Here is a 20,987-nt window from a genome sequence, read left to right on the forward strand (position 1 = left end):
AAGCCCCAGGTGTTGTAGCCTTGCCTCGTAAGGAAGGTGCTGCAGGTCTCTGATCATCTTGGTTTACCTCTTCCACACCTTTTCCAGTTCTGCAATGCCCTCCTTAAGATATGGTGACCAGAATTGTACGCAGTACTACTAATGTGGCCCCACCATAGATTTGGCAAACTTTCATTCTAATATTGATAGTTGTATTTTCAAACCCCTTCCTAATGATTCAAAGCATAGAATTGGCCTATTTCACAGCTGCTGCACATTGAGTCGACACTTTCAAAGAGCTGTCCACCATGACCCCAAGATCCCTCTCCTGGTCAGTCACCAACAGCTCAGATCCCATCAGCGTATATGTGAAGTTATGGGGGTTTTGCCCCAATATGCATCACTTTATATTTGCTAACATTGAACCACATTTGACATTTTGTTGCCCATTCCCCCAGTTTGGAGGGATCCTTTTGCAGCTCCTCACAATCTGTTTTGGATTTCACTACCCGAAAGAGTTTGGTGTCATCTGCAAATTTGGCCTCCTCGCTGCTTACCCCAACTTCTAAATCATTTATGAGTAAATTAAAAAGCACTGGTTCCAGTATAGATCCATGGGGGACCCCACTTCTTACTTCCCTCCGTTGTGAAAGCTCTCCATTTATACCTACCCTCTGTTTCTTGCCCTTCAACCAATTACCAATCCACACATGAACCTGTCCCCTTATCCCATTACTGCTAAGTTTTCTCAAGAGTCTTTGATGAGAACTTTGTTGAAAGCTTTTTAAAGGCCTGGTATACTATGTCAACTGGATTACCTTTATCCACATACCTGTTGACACTCTCAATAACTCCAAAAGGTTGGTGAGGCAAGATTTACCTTTGCAGAAACCATGCTGATTCTCCTTCAGCAGGGCCTGTTCTTCTATATGCTTAACAATTTTATCCTTGAGAATGCTTTCCATCAATTTGCCCAGAACAGATGTTAAGATAACCGGCCAGTTATTTCCCAGATTCCCCCTGGATCCCGCTTTGAAAATCAGTGTTACATTGGCTGCTTTCCAGTAGCATGTGTAGCATTAGTCAGGATGTTGGCCCTTGTATATGTAAACTGCTTTTGAGAACTTTTGCTGAAGAATAGGATATAATATGCAACCTAGCAGCTATATCTTACTACCATGAAACAAAAGCTGAAAATTCAGAAAAGGACCTCAAATATTCCTGCAAGGGGCCAACTCCCCCGCTCCCTTCATGGCTAAAGGTTTGGCTTCCATCTCTAAGCGAGCTGCAGCTGGGACAGGGATGCTCATTGCTTGGCAGGCAGGGTGCCCATTGCCAAAGCAGCTATAGGTACCACTCATGCTCAGGGCCAAATACCACACAACTATTTTTGGGACAGGGTTATTAATTCTAAAGAATCCTGCATGCCTTTCAGGAAGAGCAGGATTGAAATGTAACAAACAAACAAAGTAAGTAAGTAAGTAAGTAGTTTTATGGTGAATTCGCCATGAAATTACTCCTAGGAAGTTCTGGCATAGTGAAATTGTCTTGTGAATAGTTACATGTAAAATCACGACTGACCACATCTTGCAAACCCAAAAAAGACCAAGAGGGCTGGGTCAGGGTGTGTTGAACCATGACCTTGACACATGTTGGAGCATTCTCAAGAACATTCAAGGTGCCATACATCACTTGAAAAAGCTAGATCTTGGTGACTATGGGCAGATTCAGATGCTCTAAAGCTCTCCGTGTGGTTTTACAGTCCTCGTGGTACAGTGAGCATGGCAAAGGGGCCATGCTCAGCGACTGAACACTTACTTTGCATGCAGAAGGCGCAATTTCTGGCACCCCTTGTTAAAAGAGTTCAGGTGTCAGAGCTGGGAAAGACCCTGTGAAACACCTGTCACTCCGAGTAGGAAATGCTGGCCGAGTTGGACCAATGGCCTGCCTTGTTTTAAAGCAGCTTCATAGGTTCAAATAAGGTCTGCCTCAACAAGGCTTTGATGGGTGTTGCTTCCTGGTTATTTTAAAAGAGGCACCTTTTAAAAGTGATGATTCTCTTCTATTTATTAGGGAGACAGCAACTATCCAACCCCAACACAACATCCCTCCAGTGGCTATTGCTGTTGTCCACCTTAAGCTTCTTTTTAGATTGTGAACACTTTGGGGAAAGGGAACCTTCTTTCCTTTTCCTTTTCCTTTTCCTTTTCCTTCTTTCTGTCTTTTTCATTTTTGTAATCTGCGGTGAGAACTTTTGTGGGAAAGCAGTATATAAATATTCATAGTAATAGTAGTATTCATTCTCATGCAAATCCCCACCACAAAGCACCACCTTTCATTGTGGGTGTGCTGAATCACCACCTGTCAATGTATGTAGGTGTGTTTTAGAAAGTCTGAAACAGTCCTATGGAAATATGGATCAGTGATGTAGCTTTTTCAGTGATGTGACTCAGGGGGCTAGCAGGAACCTTCCACTCTGGCAAGTCTTGGAAATAGCTCTATTTATTGGGAATTGATGTACAGGTTATTCCCTTCCTGAAAACAGTGAAAACCTGCATCTGATTCCATTACAAGATAGGCAAGCCGGTGGAGATTATCATCCACTTGCCCGTTTGTTATTGCTTTTGCTTATGGCTGTTGTCACTGCAGCTGTCTCTCTTGGCAATCTTCGTAGTGACAGCATCAGCAGCTGCCCCCACTATATAGGTAATAATAAGTACTTCCCATTTAAAAAAATAAGTGTGTTGCTGTGAAAGTTAGGCATTACATTTTCCCTCTGACACATTTCATGTTCAACGGAGGAGGAATTCTTGCGGGTGACTTAGCTGTCGCTTGTTAGAGAAAGGATTGTGGAGCATATGGGTTTGTCTATGGCACAGTTGATTTAAAATACGGATGCATAGATGTTTTAAGTTCTGCTCAAGGATAATAACCTGAGAAAAGCACATTGTGAGATTTCTTAACAAGTGTCTCGTGGGAATCCCAAAGCTGAGTTTCTGAAGCAGTCCTTCCAATGCCACTTTGATGAAATTACCTTTGGCATGTCAAGGCAGCTTAGATTCTTTTGTTCTTTTCCATCCTCAAATATATCAAACAGTTTCTTTAGCTCAAAGGAGGCCCTGCAAATCTAGGGTCATGGGCAGCAGCTTTGTATGAGAGATGGACTGACTCTGCTAACTAGGCAAAGAGGCGCCTTTCAAAGTAGGATTCTCTTTTATTAAACAGAAAGGGAGCAACTTGCCCTATTCAACCCCAACACAGCATCCCCCAGGTGGCTGTTGCTGATGTCTATCTTTTGGTTCTTTTTAGACTGTAGGGCACGGAACCATCTTCTCCACATTATTCTTTTTCTTTGTAAACCAGTTTCGGAAGGGTTTTTTTGTTGAAAATCAGAATAATGATAATGGTGATGATAATGATGATGATGAAGAATAGTGGTTGTGTGGTAACTGAGCAGCTCCCCTGCCAACTAAGCAAAGAGGCACCCTTTTGAAGTGGTGATACTATTTATTTAGCAGGGGGAGCACAACTGGCTCCATCCATCCCTGGCACAGCATCCCTCCAGTGTCTGTTGCTGGTGTCTATCTTATGTTTCTTTTGTAGATTGTGAGCCCTTTGGGGACAAGGTAGCCATTTTATATCTATCTGTCTATCTATCTATCTATCTATCTATCTAAACCACTTTGGGAAATTTGTTGAAAAGTGGTATGTAAATATTCATTGTATTTGTATGATAATGGAAGATGGATTGCTTGCAGGTTTACAGGAAGCCTTCAGTGTCACTGTGCTGAAGGTTTCTTGTACAGTGGACCAAGTGTGGAGGGGAAGGGGTGTGTGATATTCACATTTCCCCTCTCACTGCAAAAACAATACCTTTTCCACTTATTTTACCAGGGCTGTCTGCAGAGAGAAAAAATTGATTTAGAAGCTGCTTTGGAGATTTGATTTGCTACTTCGGCCTCTTCTAGTGCTTCGATTTTATCTGATTGGAGGATCATCGATTCAGTGATTAATCCCTGAATCGGTGGCCCGTTGATTGATCATTTTAATTCAGTGGCGATGCTTCAGATGACACTGAAAATCATTAAAGTGCATACACCCTTTTATTTCTTGGCAGAATGGGATGAAAACTGCAGGGATGGTAGCCCTTTCTGGGGTCATGAAGCCTGTCAAATTTCAGTGATGAAGGTTATGAAAGTGCAGAGACCCCCCCCCTTTTTTTTTTTTACATTTTATATTCCCCTCTTCCTCCAAGGAGCCCAGAGTGGTGTACTACATACTTAAGTTTCTCCTCACAACAACCCTGTGAAGTAGGTTAGGCTGAGAGGGAAGTGACTGGCCCAGAGTCACCCTCCCTTTTTGACACTCATTGGCTAAGAAACAAACAAACTTCTGAAAAGCTGAATTGGATCCATATTGAAGCAAGGTACTTCAGGCAGCTTTGCTTTGATTGGATCCAACTTAGATTGCAGCCAATTCAGGTCTGAATCAAAGGAAATGTGCCCAAAGTACTCCACTTCAATTTGGATCTGAACTGGCAACCAAATCGATGCACAGCCCTAATGTTTGTTGTCATTCTATGCAGGACCCCGACCCTTGAAGAAAATGTGCTGCTGCTTTTTCTACAAGGCAATTCCCTTAAGCAAAGTGTTGTTAAAAAAAGAGGCAAGCCCCAAAAGGCTTACAACTGTGAAAAGCTGTGTCCATACATATAAAGTAACTGATTACAGCCTTGGGTATTCTTTATTGCTTCTTGCAGGACATCCTAAACAAAGGTCCTTTGTCCCAAGGAATGGATTTTCCACAAAGCCTGATCTGCAGTCTCGAGAAGCTGAGAGGCAGTTTATCCAGCAAATGAAGGAGAAGTGTGAGGAACAAGCCAAGCAACTCAGCCGTATCCAGGAGGAACTTAAGAGAACAAGCTACGGCTTTGATGTCTTTGTTGTAACAACACAATATTTCTTTAGGAAGGTAAGACTTCATTTGCTATCCATGTTGTAAAAGTTCCTGGTGGTACCCAATCTATGTACCATTCTTTCCCCACATTGCCCAGTTCTCTCTGGAGAAGCCAGTCTTTTGGTTATTGATGGAGAGAGAGGAGGGGACATATTAATGTGGATGTGAAACTTGGACTGTATCTCAACTATGTGGTCATCAGAGCAAATGTATGGAGACAGATGTTTTTAGATTTAACAGGAACACCATTGAGGACAGTCCCAGACAATTCTCCTTGCCATCCATCTAGCAATATTGCCCCCAACCTTGTCTTCAATGCAGGGTGTGCATGGGTCGGTATGGACCATCCACATCCTGTTTGCATTGGTGCCAAACAGCTGCCCAGGAATATTAGTCAAAGAGGAAACAGTCCAATAAGCTCAGGTAAGAGCAGCATCTATTCTCTTCCATAAGAGCACAGGTACTACAAAGCACTGAGAGAAAATGGTATAGTGTATATAGACCATTAGCAAGATATAGTGCTGGGTGGGAATGGAGAGAAGCAGCTTCCAGGCCCATTTCCCAGGATCAATTTTTTGGTATGAAATTGGGACTTAAACACTTTCTCTAAAACATCAGCATGATTAATGCTAGTTTTGACTGTGCATAGTCTCACATAACAGACACATATACACTCACACTAGAATGGTATACTCTCAGTGATGCATTGTGCTAAAAACGAATAAGATCAGTCATGTAAATAAATGTTTCATAGCAACACACAAAGAAGCAGAATTATGATTGCACATGCAGGCTTAATTTGTCACCTCCTGTAGCATCCATTAATAGATAGTATGCCAACTTCATCTATTATATTATATCTATTATATCTACCATATTTATCTTTGTTTGGATTTCTATAGATTTATAGTAGTGGTAATGTATTACACAGACAATGTTTTGAAAGCATACTTTAGGAGAAGAAAACATTGGAAACGTTTGCAACACAGAATGAGAGTTAAAATAACAAGTGATCTATATGCACAAATTCCTGGCCAGCCAGATAACAAATGATACAAAAAGAAATTTTACTTTTTATCTATCTCACGCATAAAAATTCAGAGAGTGAAGGGAAATGAAAGCCATGTTTCTGGAACAGGCAGTTAGTCACTTATTAAGTGACTGATTATCACGCCATGGACAGCTGTCAGTTAATTAGTTGTTAATTAGCTGGCTAATTAGCAAGGGTCAAACTCTAACCTTGGGTATGCATATGTAGTTCCTATTGACATAAAGTAGGAAAGGAATATCAAACTTGTCAGAAACTGTTTTGTGCGCTGGCCTTGGTGCTGAAGCTGTTGGGTATGATGGCATATTATTTAGTGGTGTGAATGACTGTGTCACCAGATTCTGAAATCCATTGCTTATTTCATGTAGTAACACATCAAGAAGTCTCTAATATTGGTTACTGCCAACCAGGGCAAGATAGATTGTCCCTGATAATCAATGAAATAAATTTCTGGCACAATTTCAAGCAACAAAATTAAATCTACTGCTGCAAATCAGGGTATTTATATTTGTTTAGAAGTGGTAACACTGACATCTACTGGAAAGTAACATAAATGACATGTTATGTAAACAAGGGTTTTTTGTTGGTTGTGAAAAATACAGTGATAGTAATTTGTCCATTTTAACTTAAACACAGTTGAAAACAAACCTTCCAGCCTCACACAGCTTTTCCTCATAGATTCCAACATGAAAAGTAAAAGACTGAGTGAATTGTTAGTGTTATAGTACTGCAGAAAAATACGTGGAATGTGTTATAGCATTTTGAAGAACGTTGTAACTGCCATCACCTGTTCACTGCCATCACCAGTATATATTCAGGCCCAGGACTGGTGAAGGTGTCACTTATTTCTGGAATTATTGTGTGTGTTTATGTTACAGTGAATGGTGACAATCCCAGACAAGATCTGTGAGCATCCAAAGAATCAGAGATATATCAATGAATGCTTACACTTTTCAAAACTTGATTGCCAGCATTCACTGGTGTATAGCTGAAAAGTGCAGAAATGAATGTCTATTTTGGAGCATTCATGACATTCATCTTTGGACTGGTAACATTTACATATGCATGGGGCTGGGACCGCAGCTCAGTGGAAGAAAACCTGGTTGCATGCAGAAGGTCCAGGCTCAACCCTTTCCCGGTGGAACTGAAAAAGAGAACCTAGAGTCATTGCAGGTCACTATAGACAATACTGAGCAAGATAGACCAATGGTCTCACTCAGGATAAAATTACTGTTAATACTATACTATACTATACTATACTATACTATAAATAAGAAATTATAATTAATTAGACATTTACTGTAACTTTAAAAATCTTAAGATTACACCTGACTCAACACTCCTATTTACAACCCAACACTTGCCTTACCTCAGGAGCATAGGGAGGCTGGCAGTGACCCATGTGCGGCTGCCACAATGGCCCCCTGGCCCCGCCCCCCACCTCTGACATCAGACGCAGGGTCCCGGCTAGCCACACTCCCACGTCTAATGTCAGACGCAGGGAACATGGTCTCCCTCCCAAATGGGGCCGTGCAGCCCCGTTTGGAAGGGAGATCAGCCCACGCTGTGTTGGGCAGCATGGGCTGGAGTGACTCTCCTTGACTTAAAGGCAGAGAGAGCCATTCTGCCCACCCTGACAATGCAGCACGGGCTGATTTCTCCCCTAAATGGGGCCGTGCAGCCCTGTTTGGGAGAGAGATCAATCGGCCCCGCTGTGTTGGCAGCAAGACTAGGAGCAGCTCTCCCTGCCTTTAAGTCAGGAAGAGTTGCTCCGATCGTGCTGCCAACGCAATGCGGTCCCATTTGGGGCCAAAATAATGCCCCTGTGTCTGCTGTCAGGTGCGGGGGGCATGTCTGGGGCCACACGTGCGGCCCCTGATTGTTGGCGGCCCGGGTTCTTTGAACCCATTCGCCCAGTGGTGGCTCCATTGCTGCCTTACTTTCACTCATATTTTAAAGTCATTCATTATTGGTGATTAAGATAAATTGCCATGAGTAGCAGAGTTCCTAGAGACATAATTAATCCTCAGCCAGATACAATCCAGGTGCAATTTTTAAGCTGCATCAGAAAATAAACTGGCTAATCAGTTTTTAATGCTGACATTACACTCCTGAATAAAATGTTGGCATCATCCTAAAACATATTTAGGATAGCCAGGTAATATCCTCAGGTAGTCAGGAAATATCTTGAAACAACCAAATAGGAGTAATCGGACTGTTTTGAATTTTAAAAAACTACATCTACACAAGCTCCTTTCCTACATTTAAAATACAGGTTACATCTTTCAGGCGTTTCTCTAAAATGGAGGCTACATCTTCAAGAGAAGTACACATATTAATCAGATTGCAGCCTTAATTCTTTCCAATACACTGCCCAAGAACAGTTTTTGCCTCATCAACTCAAAGTGCTTGTAGAGGAAACTGGTTTTCCCAGTTCAGTTCAAGTCTGAACTGGACTCAAACTGGACCAGACAAGTTTGGTTTTGTCACCCTGGACGAGGGGCCCAGCTTGGCTTGAATTTGAGCCAGTTCAGGTGTTCTAGAGGATTTTTAAATTTACTTATGGTTCAGCAGATGTCTTGGGGGGTGCTTGCTGCAGCCACAGGGGGGTCTCTGGCAGTTCCTGCTCCCCCACCAGCCTTCCCCCAGTCTCCAAAGGGCCATTTTGGTCCATTTTCAGGCCATTTTGGCCATTTTTGAGGTGGTGGTGGCCATTTTGGAGGCCACTGTGCATGCGCCCTACCTGTTTGTGTGGCCAGGTCATGACTCTAGAACCGCCAAAATGGCCCTGAGCCAGCCAGGGGGGTTCGGCTCAACCTTGAGCCAAATCAGGCCCAGACCAGTTCGATGTCAAACCGGCTCGAGGTTGAGCTGATTCGCACATCCCTAAGTACTTGGACACATTTCAGCTATTTTGTAAAGTAATTTGCTTGTATGGGTGCAGATTACCTTGGAAAAGAGCTGATTTTGCCTGCAAGCTCAGCTGTAGGACAGCTTATTTTAATAACCCTGTGGTCCTAGACAAAACCAGAAATCTTTAAAAGATCTCAACTTCTTTGCAAAAACAAATATGTTCTTTCTAAATCGGAACTGTCATATAGCTTCAAATTTAAGATTTAAAGCTAACTTTGCAAGAGATGAAGAAGCTTAGAATGTGTGGATATGGTAGAATGGTAAACCATGGAATCCTACTACTCAGCCTGGCAGTATGAAGCAGGTTCTATTTTGGATGCTACCGATTCCAGGGTTCAGACAATTTTATCTCATTGGTGTAGATGGAGAGCTAAACTAGATGTTACTTTAAATGCATCTTGGAATTCTGTGCTTAAGATTCCTTAGGAACATTGAAAGATACTTTATACCAAGTCAGACCATTGGTCTATCTAACTCAGTATGGTCTCCATGGACTGGTGGTGGCTTCTCCAAGGTTTCAGGCAAGAGTCTTTCCCAGGTCTACCTGGAAATGTCAGAGAGTGAACCTACATGGAAAGCAGATACTCTACCACTGAGGTACAGCCACATCCCCAATGCATTTTTAAAACAAAGTAAACATGGAGGAAGATCTTGATCAGGACTGTGCTGCTGAAAATAGCCCCCTCAAAGCTGCTATTTGCAGCAAATAGCAGCTTAGGAGGAATTTTCAGTGGGAGAATGGCAGAGGGGAAAGGGTTAAGTCCCCTCTCCCCTGCCCCATTGTCCCAATTCACATGGAGGGGCACAGATGTTTTTGTGTTTTGTTTTTAAAAGGCATAGAGAATTCCAACCACCAAACTAAGTAATGTCTGGAACTTGGCTTGTAACCTAACTTGGTAAGCAACCTCATATGTTGATGCTCAAGGCTTGGGGGCCTCTTCAGGTGCGGAAAGGTAATGGAGTGTGCAGTACTGGTCCCTGCAATTGGCTTGGCAGGCCTTAAAATGCTCTAGGTTGGCCAGGCCAGGTAGAATTACTAGGCCTTCTGTCCTGTCTCATCAGCAGAGCAATATTTGCTGCACTTCAGACTCCTGCTTCTTGGTCCTCCTTCCGCTCCAGGCCTCGATTCCAGTATTGCTGCTTGCAGCCCAGGCACGGACACTGGCATGCTTTTAAACAGATGATCTGCATGGGTAGAAATGTCAGCTCTGCCTTTCTCGAACTGAATTGTGGACTGAGTCTTAGGATCAGGGTGCAGAGACTTCATTGAAAGATGACCCAGGGCAAGCGATTCTATCCTTGCACAGCTAGTGATGAGCAAGGCCTGTCTGGACTTACTTCCAAGTGAGCATGCATACCTTTGGGCTGTAAATCTCTCTTCTTTCGATTATCAGAAGCTGGCATGTTACAGATTTGGCCTGAGGTCTCCCCCTGCTGTGTACAAAGAGTTGTTGCTGGCACAGCAGGCAGTAAATAAGTGACATGGCTTCTCTTTAAAAAATGCAGAAATCAGAGAGCTAGGTTTGTGTAAACGTGTAAACTCAAGGCTTAGAAATAGACTGAGTCTGAAATCTTGTACCCCGAATGAAAAATAGGTCAAAGAGGAAGATAAAAGAAAACTGATTCACACTAAGCCATTTTAAGCCTCTGTGTTCAGCTTGCCTTTTTTTCTTAACCACCTCCGAACACCTGGTGGTCAGTTTCAAAATGGGGATAATTAGCCTTCAATTAGCACCGATTGAGGGTTTTTTTACTATTCTGTTTGCAAGCTCTCAGAACCGATAACTTGTCCAATTAAACTGAACAGAGGCATCCCCCTGCTGGCTCAGAGCAGACAGAGAGAGGCTCCTTGCTAAGCAATTAACTCACTGACTCATCCTGAAGCAGCAGAGCAGACATTGTGACCATTATTATATTTCTAATCAGGTCTTGCACAGCCTAGGCACTGAGGCAACCCAAAACACCTCCTTTAAATTCAGGGAACATGCTGTGCCATGTACTAGGTCACCTGATAGGCAGGTCCAGGTACTAGGTCACCGGTAGGCAGGTTTCTGGGAGCGTGTGTGTGTGTGCATGCGCGCACACACGCATGCGCATGTCAGAGCCTTGAGAGCTACCATCATGAAATAACAGCTTGGAAAGGAGGACCCAGTCCCAGTGATGGCTTGCCGAGGTGGAGCCAGTCAAAAAACTGCAGCTTGTGCTAAAATTTACATTGACAGAATAAGTGTGCTTGACATCAAAATCCTTGAATTCTAGGATAATTCTGCTGCAGGGCAGAAGCAGGGCAGGCAAAGTTGCTTTGTGGGGGAAGAAGTAGAGATAAATTAAAGGGAGAGAACCTGATGACTTGAAGAGAGGGAGATTAAGAATGGCGCAGCCATGCCTTCACTCAGCTGGCCAATCTGATTTGCGGTATTTTCTTGAAAAGGAAGTGAGGGAGAAGCAAGACCAAGTGCCTGGAAAGCTACTTCAGCTAAGACCGAGAGCTACAGTAGCACTCAAGCTACCTAATGCCTGTCCATGGCCTAAAACGCAGAGATTTGCATTTTGGGCAGTATACAAATATGTTAAATAATAAATAAATACAAATAATATGTACAGTACTTCCTCTATGTAAAGGAGTGGCTGTTAGGGGTGCACACAGAACTGGGAAGCCTGGTTCAGTTAGAATAGAATCGGACCCAAACCAAACTGGGCCCAGTTTGGTTCCATGCATATCGAGCCAGGCCCCAGTTCGGTTGAAGGCCAAACCAGTTCGGGCCTGGCTTGAAGTGGGGGTTATAGTTGTTTTTTTGTGGGTTTTTAAAAAACATTTTGAACCCCCGAGCTGAACCGGTCCCTGTTTGGCTCGAGGGCAAGCCACCCAACATGCCCAGGTCAATGGTGAACTGGCTCGACCTCGAGCCAGTTTGCACGCCACTAGTGGCTGTCCTATAAAGAAGAGCCATGTTAAATAGCTCTTCTGTGGCAAGTGATACAGAAAAGAAAATGGTCTAGGTTTTCTTCTATTGCTAAAATAAAAAATCAGAAGTGGCAGCATATTCACCCCAGCACAGAAAGAATAATAATGATTTTTTAAAATAGCTGGCAAAACCAGGCTGGGCTACCTAGCCTGGTTTTGCCTGTATGTGTGAATAGCCCCTATGTTTACCAATCACAATGACCTACAACAGTTGCAGGGAATTCTATATCACAGCATTTTTGCACTATAATGTTGTATTAGCACTATAGCTCCTAGCACTATGATATGCCTCATTGCCAGCCTGAGTACTCTCCCTACTTTTCTGTGCATATGTATCTTGACCCTTTCTTGAGCACTTCAGACTGGTTTTATTTGTCTGACAATGTCTGGAAACCTCCAAAGTAGCTGTGCCACTTACAAAATATGGTGAGTATTGTCTTGCAGAATCATGCATTGTTTACTAAGGAGTTTAAATATAATGGTAGACAATGCAGCATCACATGGGATTAAGGTTGTTTTGTTAATTCATTAAAAATGTCTTCCTTTGTGTCTTTCTTGACTTCCAGTTCCCCCTATTTTCCACATTGCTGCCCTGTGTGGATTACAGTAAAACAATAAAACCATACTAGATCAACAGTAAATAAATGAATAAACATACATACATAAAAACAAAACAGCAAAATAAAACTGAATTAAAACTGGAAAGCGAAATAAAACACATTTAAAAATGCTTCTTTAAAAAGGAGAGATTTCAAATTCTTTTTAAAACTAATCAAGGAAAGAGGCGGACGAAGCACCTCTGGGAGGACTTTCCAATGGCAGGGACCACTACTAAGAAGGCCCTGCCCCTGTTCCCCACCAACCGGGTCTGTCTATGTGACAGGGCCAAAAGCAGGGCCTGAGATGTCTTGCTCAGGACCTGGAAGGTATGCCTAACCCACATCTTCTCAAAATGAGGGAACCCAGGGACCATCAGGTGGAAGGAAGCAACTTTGCATGTCCTTTTGATAAGATGTAGCCAATGAGTTTCCTAGAAGGTAAGGTTGTGAACCAACTGAGATAATTGAAGGAGTGAGTGGAATTGGGAGTTCCTGGCTGTAGGGAGTCTTATTAGCTCAGACTGGAGAAGGAGTGCAAGGATGGGGGTTTAAAGAAACTGGAGTGGGTTTGGGGTATGAAGGGAGAAGTATAGGATCTAAGTCAGTGGTCCCAACTTGTGCTCCTCAGACCATTGGTGGTCTGCAAGGGTATTACAGGTGATCTGGGGAGGGAACTGTAATAAAAATATAATCATCTTTTCCCCACTGGTAGGCTTGCTACAGGTAAACGTACTACGATGAGTGAAATATGTTGTTGAGTGAGCATAATAAATAATTAGAAATAGCTGAGTTTGTAATACCCCTTGATATATAGGTTTGACTCCCGTCAGCCATAGCCTATGGTAAAAATGTTTTAAATGGCTTGCTTACGTGGTGGTCCACAAAAGCTTTCGATGGAAAAGGTGCAGGTGTGGAAACACTGCAAGGCAGTGCCTCCCACCTACAATCCTCTCAGACGTTCCAGAAGGATACTATGGTCAATAGTATTGAAGGCTGCCGAGAGAGCCAAAAGGAACAACAGAGTCACACTCTCTCTGTCAATTCCCAAATGGAGATCATTCATCAGTCCAACAAAGGAAGTCTCCACCCGATAGCCTGCCTGAAATCCAGTTTGAAATGGGTCTTGATAATCAGTTTCCTCCAAGACCGCCTGGAGGTAGGCCACCACACTCTCAGTCACCTTGCCCAGCCACGGAAGGTTGGAGACAGGCCTGTAGTTGCTTAACTCCAAGGGATCCAAGGCAGGCTTCTTCAGAAGCAGCCTAATGATTGCCTCCTTCAGACAAGGAGACATCCTGCCCTCCCTCAGAGAAGCATTTATAATCTCTGTCAGGCCCTCTACAACAGCTTTGCAACCTGATAGTATAAGCCATGTTGGAGAAGGATCAAGAGGGCCGGAGGTAGGCCGTACCATTCCAAGCAATTTGTCCACATCCTCAGGAGTCACAAACTGGAATTGATCCAGAGTCACCACATAAGAGGAGCTGCTGGACACCTCGGCATCAGACACTCTAACAATTGTTGAGTCTGAATCTAAGTTGGCCCGAATACGAGAGATTTTATCCACAAAAAAACCTCATTAAAAATGTTGCAGCAAGTAATTTCTGGTTCCAAATCCAAATACTGATTCAAGGGGGAAGGGGCATGAACTAGCCGCCTCACAACCCTATGCTCAGGTGATATGTGTGGCAAAAAGAAATTCTTTTCTTCAAATGCTCTCTATGTAATAATCTTCAAATGCTCGCTATGTAATAATTTGACAGATCTGAGACGAGTCTTTCTGCACTTGCCTCTAGTTGTGTTCCTTGCCTCTTCAGCCCCTGTAGGTCTTCCAAGGCACAGTTTCAAAGTGAGTCGGAGAAGACGCGTAGGAGCAATTGTGTCCACTGCCCTGGTGAGTTGGCTGTTCCAATTCTCCACCAGGGTGTGAACAGGGTCACCAGCAGAGCCAACACTAAATCCCTCCAAGGCTTCTCGGAATCCTATTGGATCCAATAACCTTCTCGGGCAGACCATCTTAATGGGCTCCTCACCCCTATGGAGGTTATACTTGAGTCCAACCTTAACCAGATGATGGTCCATCCATGACAGTGGGGAAATTCAGGAGTCCCCACCCACAGAATACCACCCTGATCAGAATGAAAGACCAGATCAAGCATGTGAACACCATTGGTCCCAAGACCACTTGGGATAGGCCCATAGATAGGAATAATTTCACTTTTTAAAAACATTGAAATAAGAACAAATGCATTGAGTGCACAGTCCATTTCAGGGTGCACAGTCTACTCCAGGGTGTAGAGCTGTGTGGAAGTATTCTAAGAAGCACCTTCCCCTCTGCCCCACCCCGCATGTCTCAGCCTCCTGTGCTGCTACTCGGCCTGCACCTAGTAGACACTTGCAATGCATCAGCCATTAGCAATGGAAATATCTTCTATACCTCACACAAGGTATATCAGCCCCACCAGCATGCACCTAGTGTGAGCATGGAGAGGGATGGAAGCAGGAGCATGGAGAGGGATGGAAGCAGGGGCAGCCTTTTCATGAGGCAAGGTGAAGCAGTTGCCTCCTGTGGCAGATTAATGGGGCACCATCAAGGCAGCAAGATGCCCACCACATCTGCAGAGTAGCAGCTTTACGGGACCTGTCAGACCCTTACAGGCTATGCAAGGAGCATCTCTCCTGACACTCAGTGCAAAGTTTTGCAAGAAGCACAAGGAGAGATGAGGAGGCTTCAGGCAACCTTCCTGCCTCCTGTCCCCTCCATCACTTTCAAAGCTGGCAAAAGCTTTGAAAGACCCCTCACAGATTGCCACAAATGAAATACAGAATGGCCTCCCTTTATCACCAAAGGCCAAGCACATTTATAATATCTAACACAATAGCAGTGTGCCAAATGAAGGAGTGGAAGGGGTGGACAGGAAGGCTAAACAATTTTAAAAAACCACCCAAAATCATTTTAAAAGGTTCACTAATGTGACATTTCTGGTCTAGACTATATTATCAGGAATTCGAGTAAATTATTTTGCATTGAAGTGACAACTCATAAGTCAAAACAACATGTAGGCTGACCTTTGAATGGGTGTGATGCAATATCTGCAGATATCAACAATATATATCATAAGGTGGAGAAACAGAGCCCCTTATTGTTTTGTCTGCCCCCCTTCCTTTATACTTTATAGAGGTGCAATTTCCCTTGATTAAAAACACCCACAAAACACACAGGGGAAGGCTCCATAGAATATCTGAGACTTGCCTCACAACTGCTTTGATTAGTTTCTTCACTGCAGAGAAAACTGTTTAATATTATTTGAAGCATCATTACTTTTAACCCTATTTCCTATTTCAATTTAAACCACATTTTGAGCTTGTGTGGGGAATTATCAAGCGTGAATGGAGCAGCCCACCTCAGAATAAATTTGTACAAAGCTTCGCTGACAAAGAGTGTGCAGTTCAAAAATAGAATCAGGTTTATTTTAGGTTTTAGGGGTACAGGAAATGAAATATGGTTAATAGGCAATGCAATACTTATCTAGCAAAACTAATAAGACTAACACACCAATAGGACTAAGTCACAGTTCACAAAGAGGCAATTTGGCTTGAGATTCTAATTAAGTCCACTCAAGGCTGACTGAGAAACGGTCTTAGAGAATAGGGGTGTGCATAAAACAGGCTTGCCTGGTTCGGTTAGAGTCCGAACTGGATCTGAACTGGAGCAGGCCAGTTCAGTCCAGCATCCCCTTGAACCCCACAGCTCAGCTCGGCTCAGTGGGGGGGGGGTGGTTTATGAGATTTTAATTTAAACTGTTTTAAAATAAATATTTAAATTTTGGACCCAGCCATGCAGAGGCCCATTGGGCATGTGTGGTGGCCTCCAAAATGGCCACCGCCATGGGGGTGAGGCCCAGAATGGGCTGAAGACTTCCCAAACAGGGCAATTTGAGGCATAATGGAGGCCCACAGGGAGGGGGAATCTCTGGAGACCCCCCACAGCCTCAGAGAAGCCCCCCCCCCGAAGTGAGTAAGTACAAAAGAATTTTGTAAAGAAAAAACTCATGAATTCCCCCTGGGCTGGGGGGGTGTCAGTCTGGTGCTGAACCAAACTGGGGGAGGGGGTTCAGTTCGACATCAGATCACCAAACCAAAGAGGTTCGATGTTGAACCTGTTCGACATTGAATCTGTTTGCGCATCCCTATTAGAGAACAGCTTTGGATTTTAAAGAGAGAGAGAAGAGGGGGCAAGAGGTTTTGGAGCAGAGATTAGTGATACCTATATCCATCCGGTGGGATGTGTGGACCCTTGTAGCTCAACCAATAAGCATGCATGTTCAGAGCATGCACAGTAGTGGCAAGGACTCTTTTTCTTTACCAGGAATGGGTGCAGCTGGCGTATCAGCCAAAGTGGATAGCATGTACTCCTAGTGACAACCTCCATCTGAAAACCCAGAAAGCCCAAATCCAGGACCAATCCCAAGCTGTAAAGCTGCTTTTTCAGGGAGAGTTCAAACCCATCCAAAACAGACCAAATTACCACTTCTGTTGTTTTAGAACCACCCACCATAAGCAACTCCATCTTTGTTTGGATTAAACTTCAATTTATTCACCCTTGTCCAGTCAAGTGCAGCAACTCATGTAGAGATTTGTATTGGTATAGGCAGGTTATGTTTAAGTATAAGTTCAGGGGACGCAACAGGTATTCGGCTCCCCCCACCCCAGCCATCATTTTGTGTCTGGCTTTGCCCTGCCATCGTTTGGCCCTTGTCTCTGGTTGGCAGACCCCAGGGTTCCAGTAAAAAGTAAAATTTGTCCTCTGTAAGCCTGAAGTCTGCACTATATGACACTGGCAAAAGTGTCTTTAAGAAGAAGCTCTAAAGCTCTAGCAAAATATCTTGATAAGCCACCTTCAGTTTTATCGTCATCATCACCATCATCATCACCATCAATTATTTTGTTTCTCTTTCTTCTTTATTCCCCACCCCACTTTAACCATGTTATGATTAGGTCATTTCCATCACGGTATTTTCAGATGCAAACGCTGATTAGGAATCCGGCATCCATTCTACATGGTATTGCAAGGGTTTCTGACATGCACTTATTTCTTGCACTGGACGACAGTGCATGTGATGGGCATGGATTTAAGCCAAGTTTATAATTTGATATGCTGAGCAACCACGCAGCTGGTGTGACAGATGATGCCATTGTTATTACAAAGGAAATTGAGGTCACCCGCAGTCTTCGAATAGATGACACTTTCAGAATGGCTTTTCACAAATGCCTTTTGCAATTGACTAGACACTTTTGTCATCTGAACATCTAAACTATGGTGCTTTCTCTCTCTCTTTCTCCCTCCCTCCCTCCCCTCCCCTCCTTTTTTTTTTAAACAATAATGGCATGTGAAGTGGCTGATCTATTTTCCTCCATAGCATATTAGCACAATTCTGCCATTAGATACCAATCTTGGCTGCACTGGCCTCATTAATTTTGTGCATGTGATATGGCTTAGCTTAATTCTTCGGGGTCACCATCATACTTTATCATTGCATAAAAAGAGCATATTTTTTTTGAAAAAAACTATAAAGAGAAAATCCTATTAATTCAGTTATTATTTAATTTGTAAGTTTTTGTGTTTCAAACATAGTTGCTTAAGTAACCATATTGAGACATAATCCACAAAGCATGGTGAAAATCAGGGCAGTTTGATGAGATGTGTTGCCAATTCTATGAGTCACATAATAACCTAAGTACTGCTTAATGTCCCAGCAGACTATGGGCCATTTCACCTACATAAGACTGAGACTGCTGGAGCTCGTCATCGTAAGCTTCTGTTTTAATCTTCAGTGGATGACATCCTAAGGCTATTCACACTTCGTGGCAGGCTGGCAGGAGGGTGCCTACCTTCTCCCCACCCCCAGACCTACCTTCCCCTCAGACGATCGTGGATTTCCCCCCTTGGCACGCCAACATGCACACACATTACCTGCACTGCACTGCGCAGCATGGATCTCTGGAGGCCAGGACTCCTTGTCCCAGCCTTCTGGAATTCCACATTGTACAATGTGAGTGCTGACAATGTGAGCAGGGTACATTGGGGGGTACCCCTGCGAAATGGGCACTCCATGCTAGGGATCATGTGAGTACGAACCAGTTCAGTCTGAGTGGCTCAGCAATGAACCGGGTCGGGTTTGATTTCGGTCCCAACTGATCTGTTCAGGCCCGGTTCGGAGCCCGATGGGCAAAGGAGAATCCTTGGGGAATCCAGCAAGGATTCCCTTTTACTGGTAAAGGAGCAGCAGGAGTGGGGTGGGAGGGTGGGGCTTCTAAAAGTGTTTTTAAAAGTAGGAAAAAATAACAGAAATAACTCATGATGGACCTCTGTTTTGGGCCTCTGTACATGTGTGGGGAGGCCATTTCCTTGACCTCTGCACATGCACACTGGCCATTTGCGTGACCTTGGATTCGAGCCAAGCCGGGAAAACAGCCTTGGATTTGAACCAAGCTGGGAGGAAATTGTGCACATCCCTACTCTGTGTGCCGATCTCTGTGTGTGTGCAGCCCAAGCATACACACAACCCCGTACCTGGGGTACAGGGTGCACTAGTGCCCTTTAACCCAGGTAAAAGCCCAGGTACAAAACTTGGATTTGCAGGGGAGGCAGCGCTGGGATTCGGATCGATCCTGGCACTGCACATGAGCAGCCCCACTGAGGTAGGGTTTCCCTAATCTGTGTAGGGCTGCTCCTGTGCATAGCCTCCCGGACTAACAAAGCACTAGTGAAGCAGAAGCAGAAGCAGCACTTCTGAAGAGTTCCAAACTAACACTACACTGATTATAGTGTGTGTGTGTGTGACAGGGGCAGAATTTCAACAACCTCTCCTGTCACATAAGCTTTTTTTTTTTTTTAACCAATCTTTCTTGCAAATTGCAGCCCAAAGTGGCTTACAATTGTAAGAACTCCAAAAATATATAAGGCCTGTCACCTGGGCACCTTAGGGACCACCTGCTCTCAGCTGAATCTACCCACTTGACTAGATCATGCTCCACATGCCAACACCTGCTGTTGCTCATTTGTTGAGCACCAGAAGCGTAACTAGGGAAAACGGCGCCCAGGGCAAGCACTGAAATTGCGCCCCCCCACTGCGCCCCCCCCCCAACATACATCTGACTGACACGTAATCTATTCTGTGAGCCAGCGTGGTGTAGTGGTTAGAGTGCTGGACTAGGACTGGGGCGACCCGAGTTCAAATCCCCATTCAGCCATGATACTAGCTAGGTGACTCTGGGCCAGTCACTTCTCTCTCAGCCTAACCTACTTCACAGGGTTGTTGTGAGGAGAAACCTAAGTATGTAGTACACCGCTCTGGGCTCTTTGGAGGAAGAGCGGGATATAAATGTAAATAATAATAATAAATAATAATAATACTCTTCCACCAGTGCCTGCCTATACTCACATTCTGCCTGGTACAGAAAGTGATCCTCTATAAACACAAACTCAGCTATCTGGCCTCAAACCACACCCCTGTGATTAGGGCTATTACAAAATATCTGTGTATTCAGGAGGCCATGCAATTTTGAAGGTACACCATAAATTCAAATATTAATTTATCTGAAAGTTATGCTTGTTAATCTGTTAGAGCAACAATTAGAAGCCACTGTTGCTAAAATGCATCTAGCAGCAATCAGTACACATCATATTAAAACCAAGATATACTGAGCAGCACCTTCATAATTTTTAGTGACACATTTTGGGTTATAGTGGATAGATTGCAGGTTTGTATGTGCATTAACTTGTGCCAGTTATGGCTAAAGAACAATCTTAAAGCCCCACAATAACTAAACCACAAAGAGACATTTGTTAATACAGGTCACATACCACTTTGTTTCCATATGTAGTTGCTTGAATACATCAATGACAAGGACACTGATATAGTAAAATAATATGAAGCCTTATAGTAAAATGATATATTTAGCTCTTATTAACTATAGTTAATGGTGGGCTATATGAACTGAAGCCCTCATAAACATTGCCGCCCGCCCCCCCCCCTTACTTCACAGTCTTACCACACTCAGCTAAGCCGGTGGAATAAACTTCTATCTTCTGCCCACAGAAAGCAAGACAAGTGTTATTTTTTAAATGCTTTCCAAGCATTTAAGTTCCAGAACATGCAAGCCAGTAAAGTTTGGAGAGAGCAAACGAGGAGCAGAGCGCGGCTGAGGAGGGGCCCGTGCCGCGAGAGGATGGGGGACTGGTGGGGAACGCCACAGCTGGAGGGCTCTCAGTGTTCCCGCCGCCTTGTCTTGTCTCCCGACACGCCCAGGCGACCCTCACTTCCGGCTTCCATGCGACTTCCCCCCACATACAGAGTGGCTGCATTCTGCCACTCTGTATGCAGGGGGGAAAGTCGCATGGAAGCCGGAAGTGATGCAACCCTCACTTCCGGCTTCCATGCGACTTTCCCCCACATACAGAGTGGCTGCATTCTGCCACTCTGTATGCAGGGGGAAGTCGCATGGAAGCCGGAAGTGAGGGTTG

The 20,987-nt window shown here is 44.0% G+C and overlaps 1 protein-coding gene across 3 annotated transcripts in view; it reads left to right on the plus strand.

Annotated features, from left to right (window-relative positions):
• Positions 1-20,987, plus strand: part of MTUS2 (microtubule associated scaffold protein 2) — a 498,194-nt gene that overhangs the window by 399,680 nt on the left and 77,527 nt on the right. For all 3 annotated transcript variants that reach the window (XM_053312197.1, XM_053312196.1, XM_053312198.1), the window contains exon 7: positions 4,739-4,950. In XM_053312197.1, coding sequence (XP_053168172.1) covers positions 4,739-4,950 — 212 coding nt within the window. The remainder of the gene's footprint in view (positions 1-4,738; positions 4,951-20,987) is intronic.

This window comes from Hemicordylus capensis, chromosome 3 (genome assembly GCF_027244095.1).
Source record: "Hemicordylus capensis ecotype Gifberg chromosome 3, rHemCap1.1.pri, whole genome shotgun sequence".
NCBI lineage: Eukaryota > Metazoa > Chordata > Lepidosauria > Squamata > Cordylidae > Hemicordylus > Hemicordylus capensis.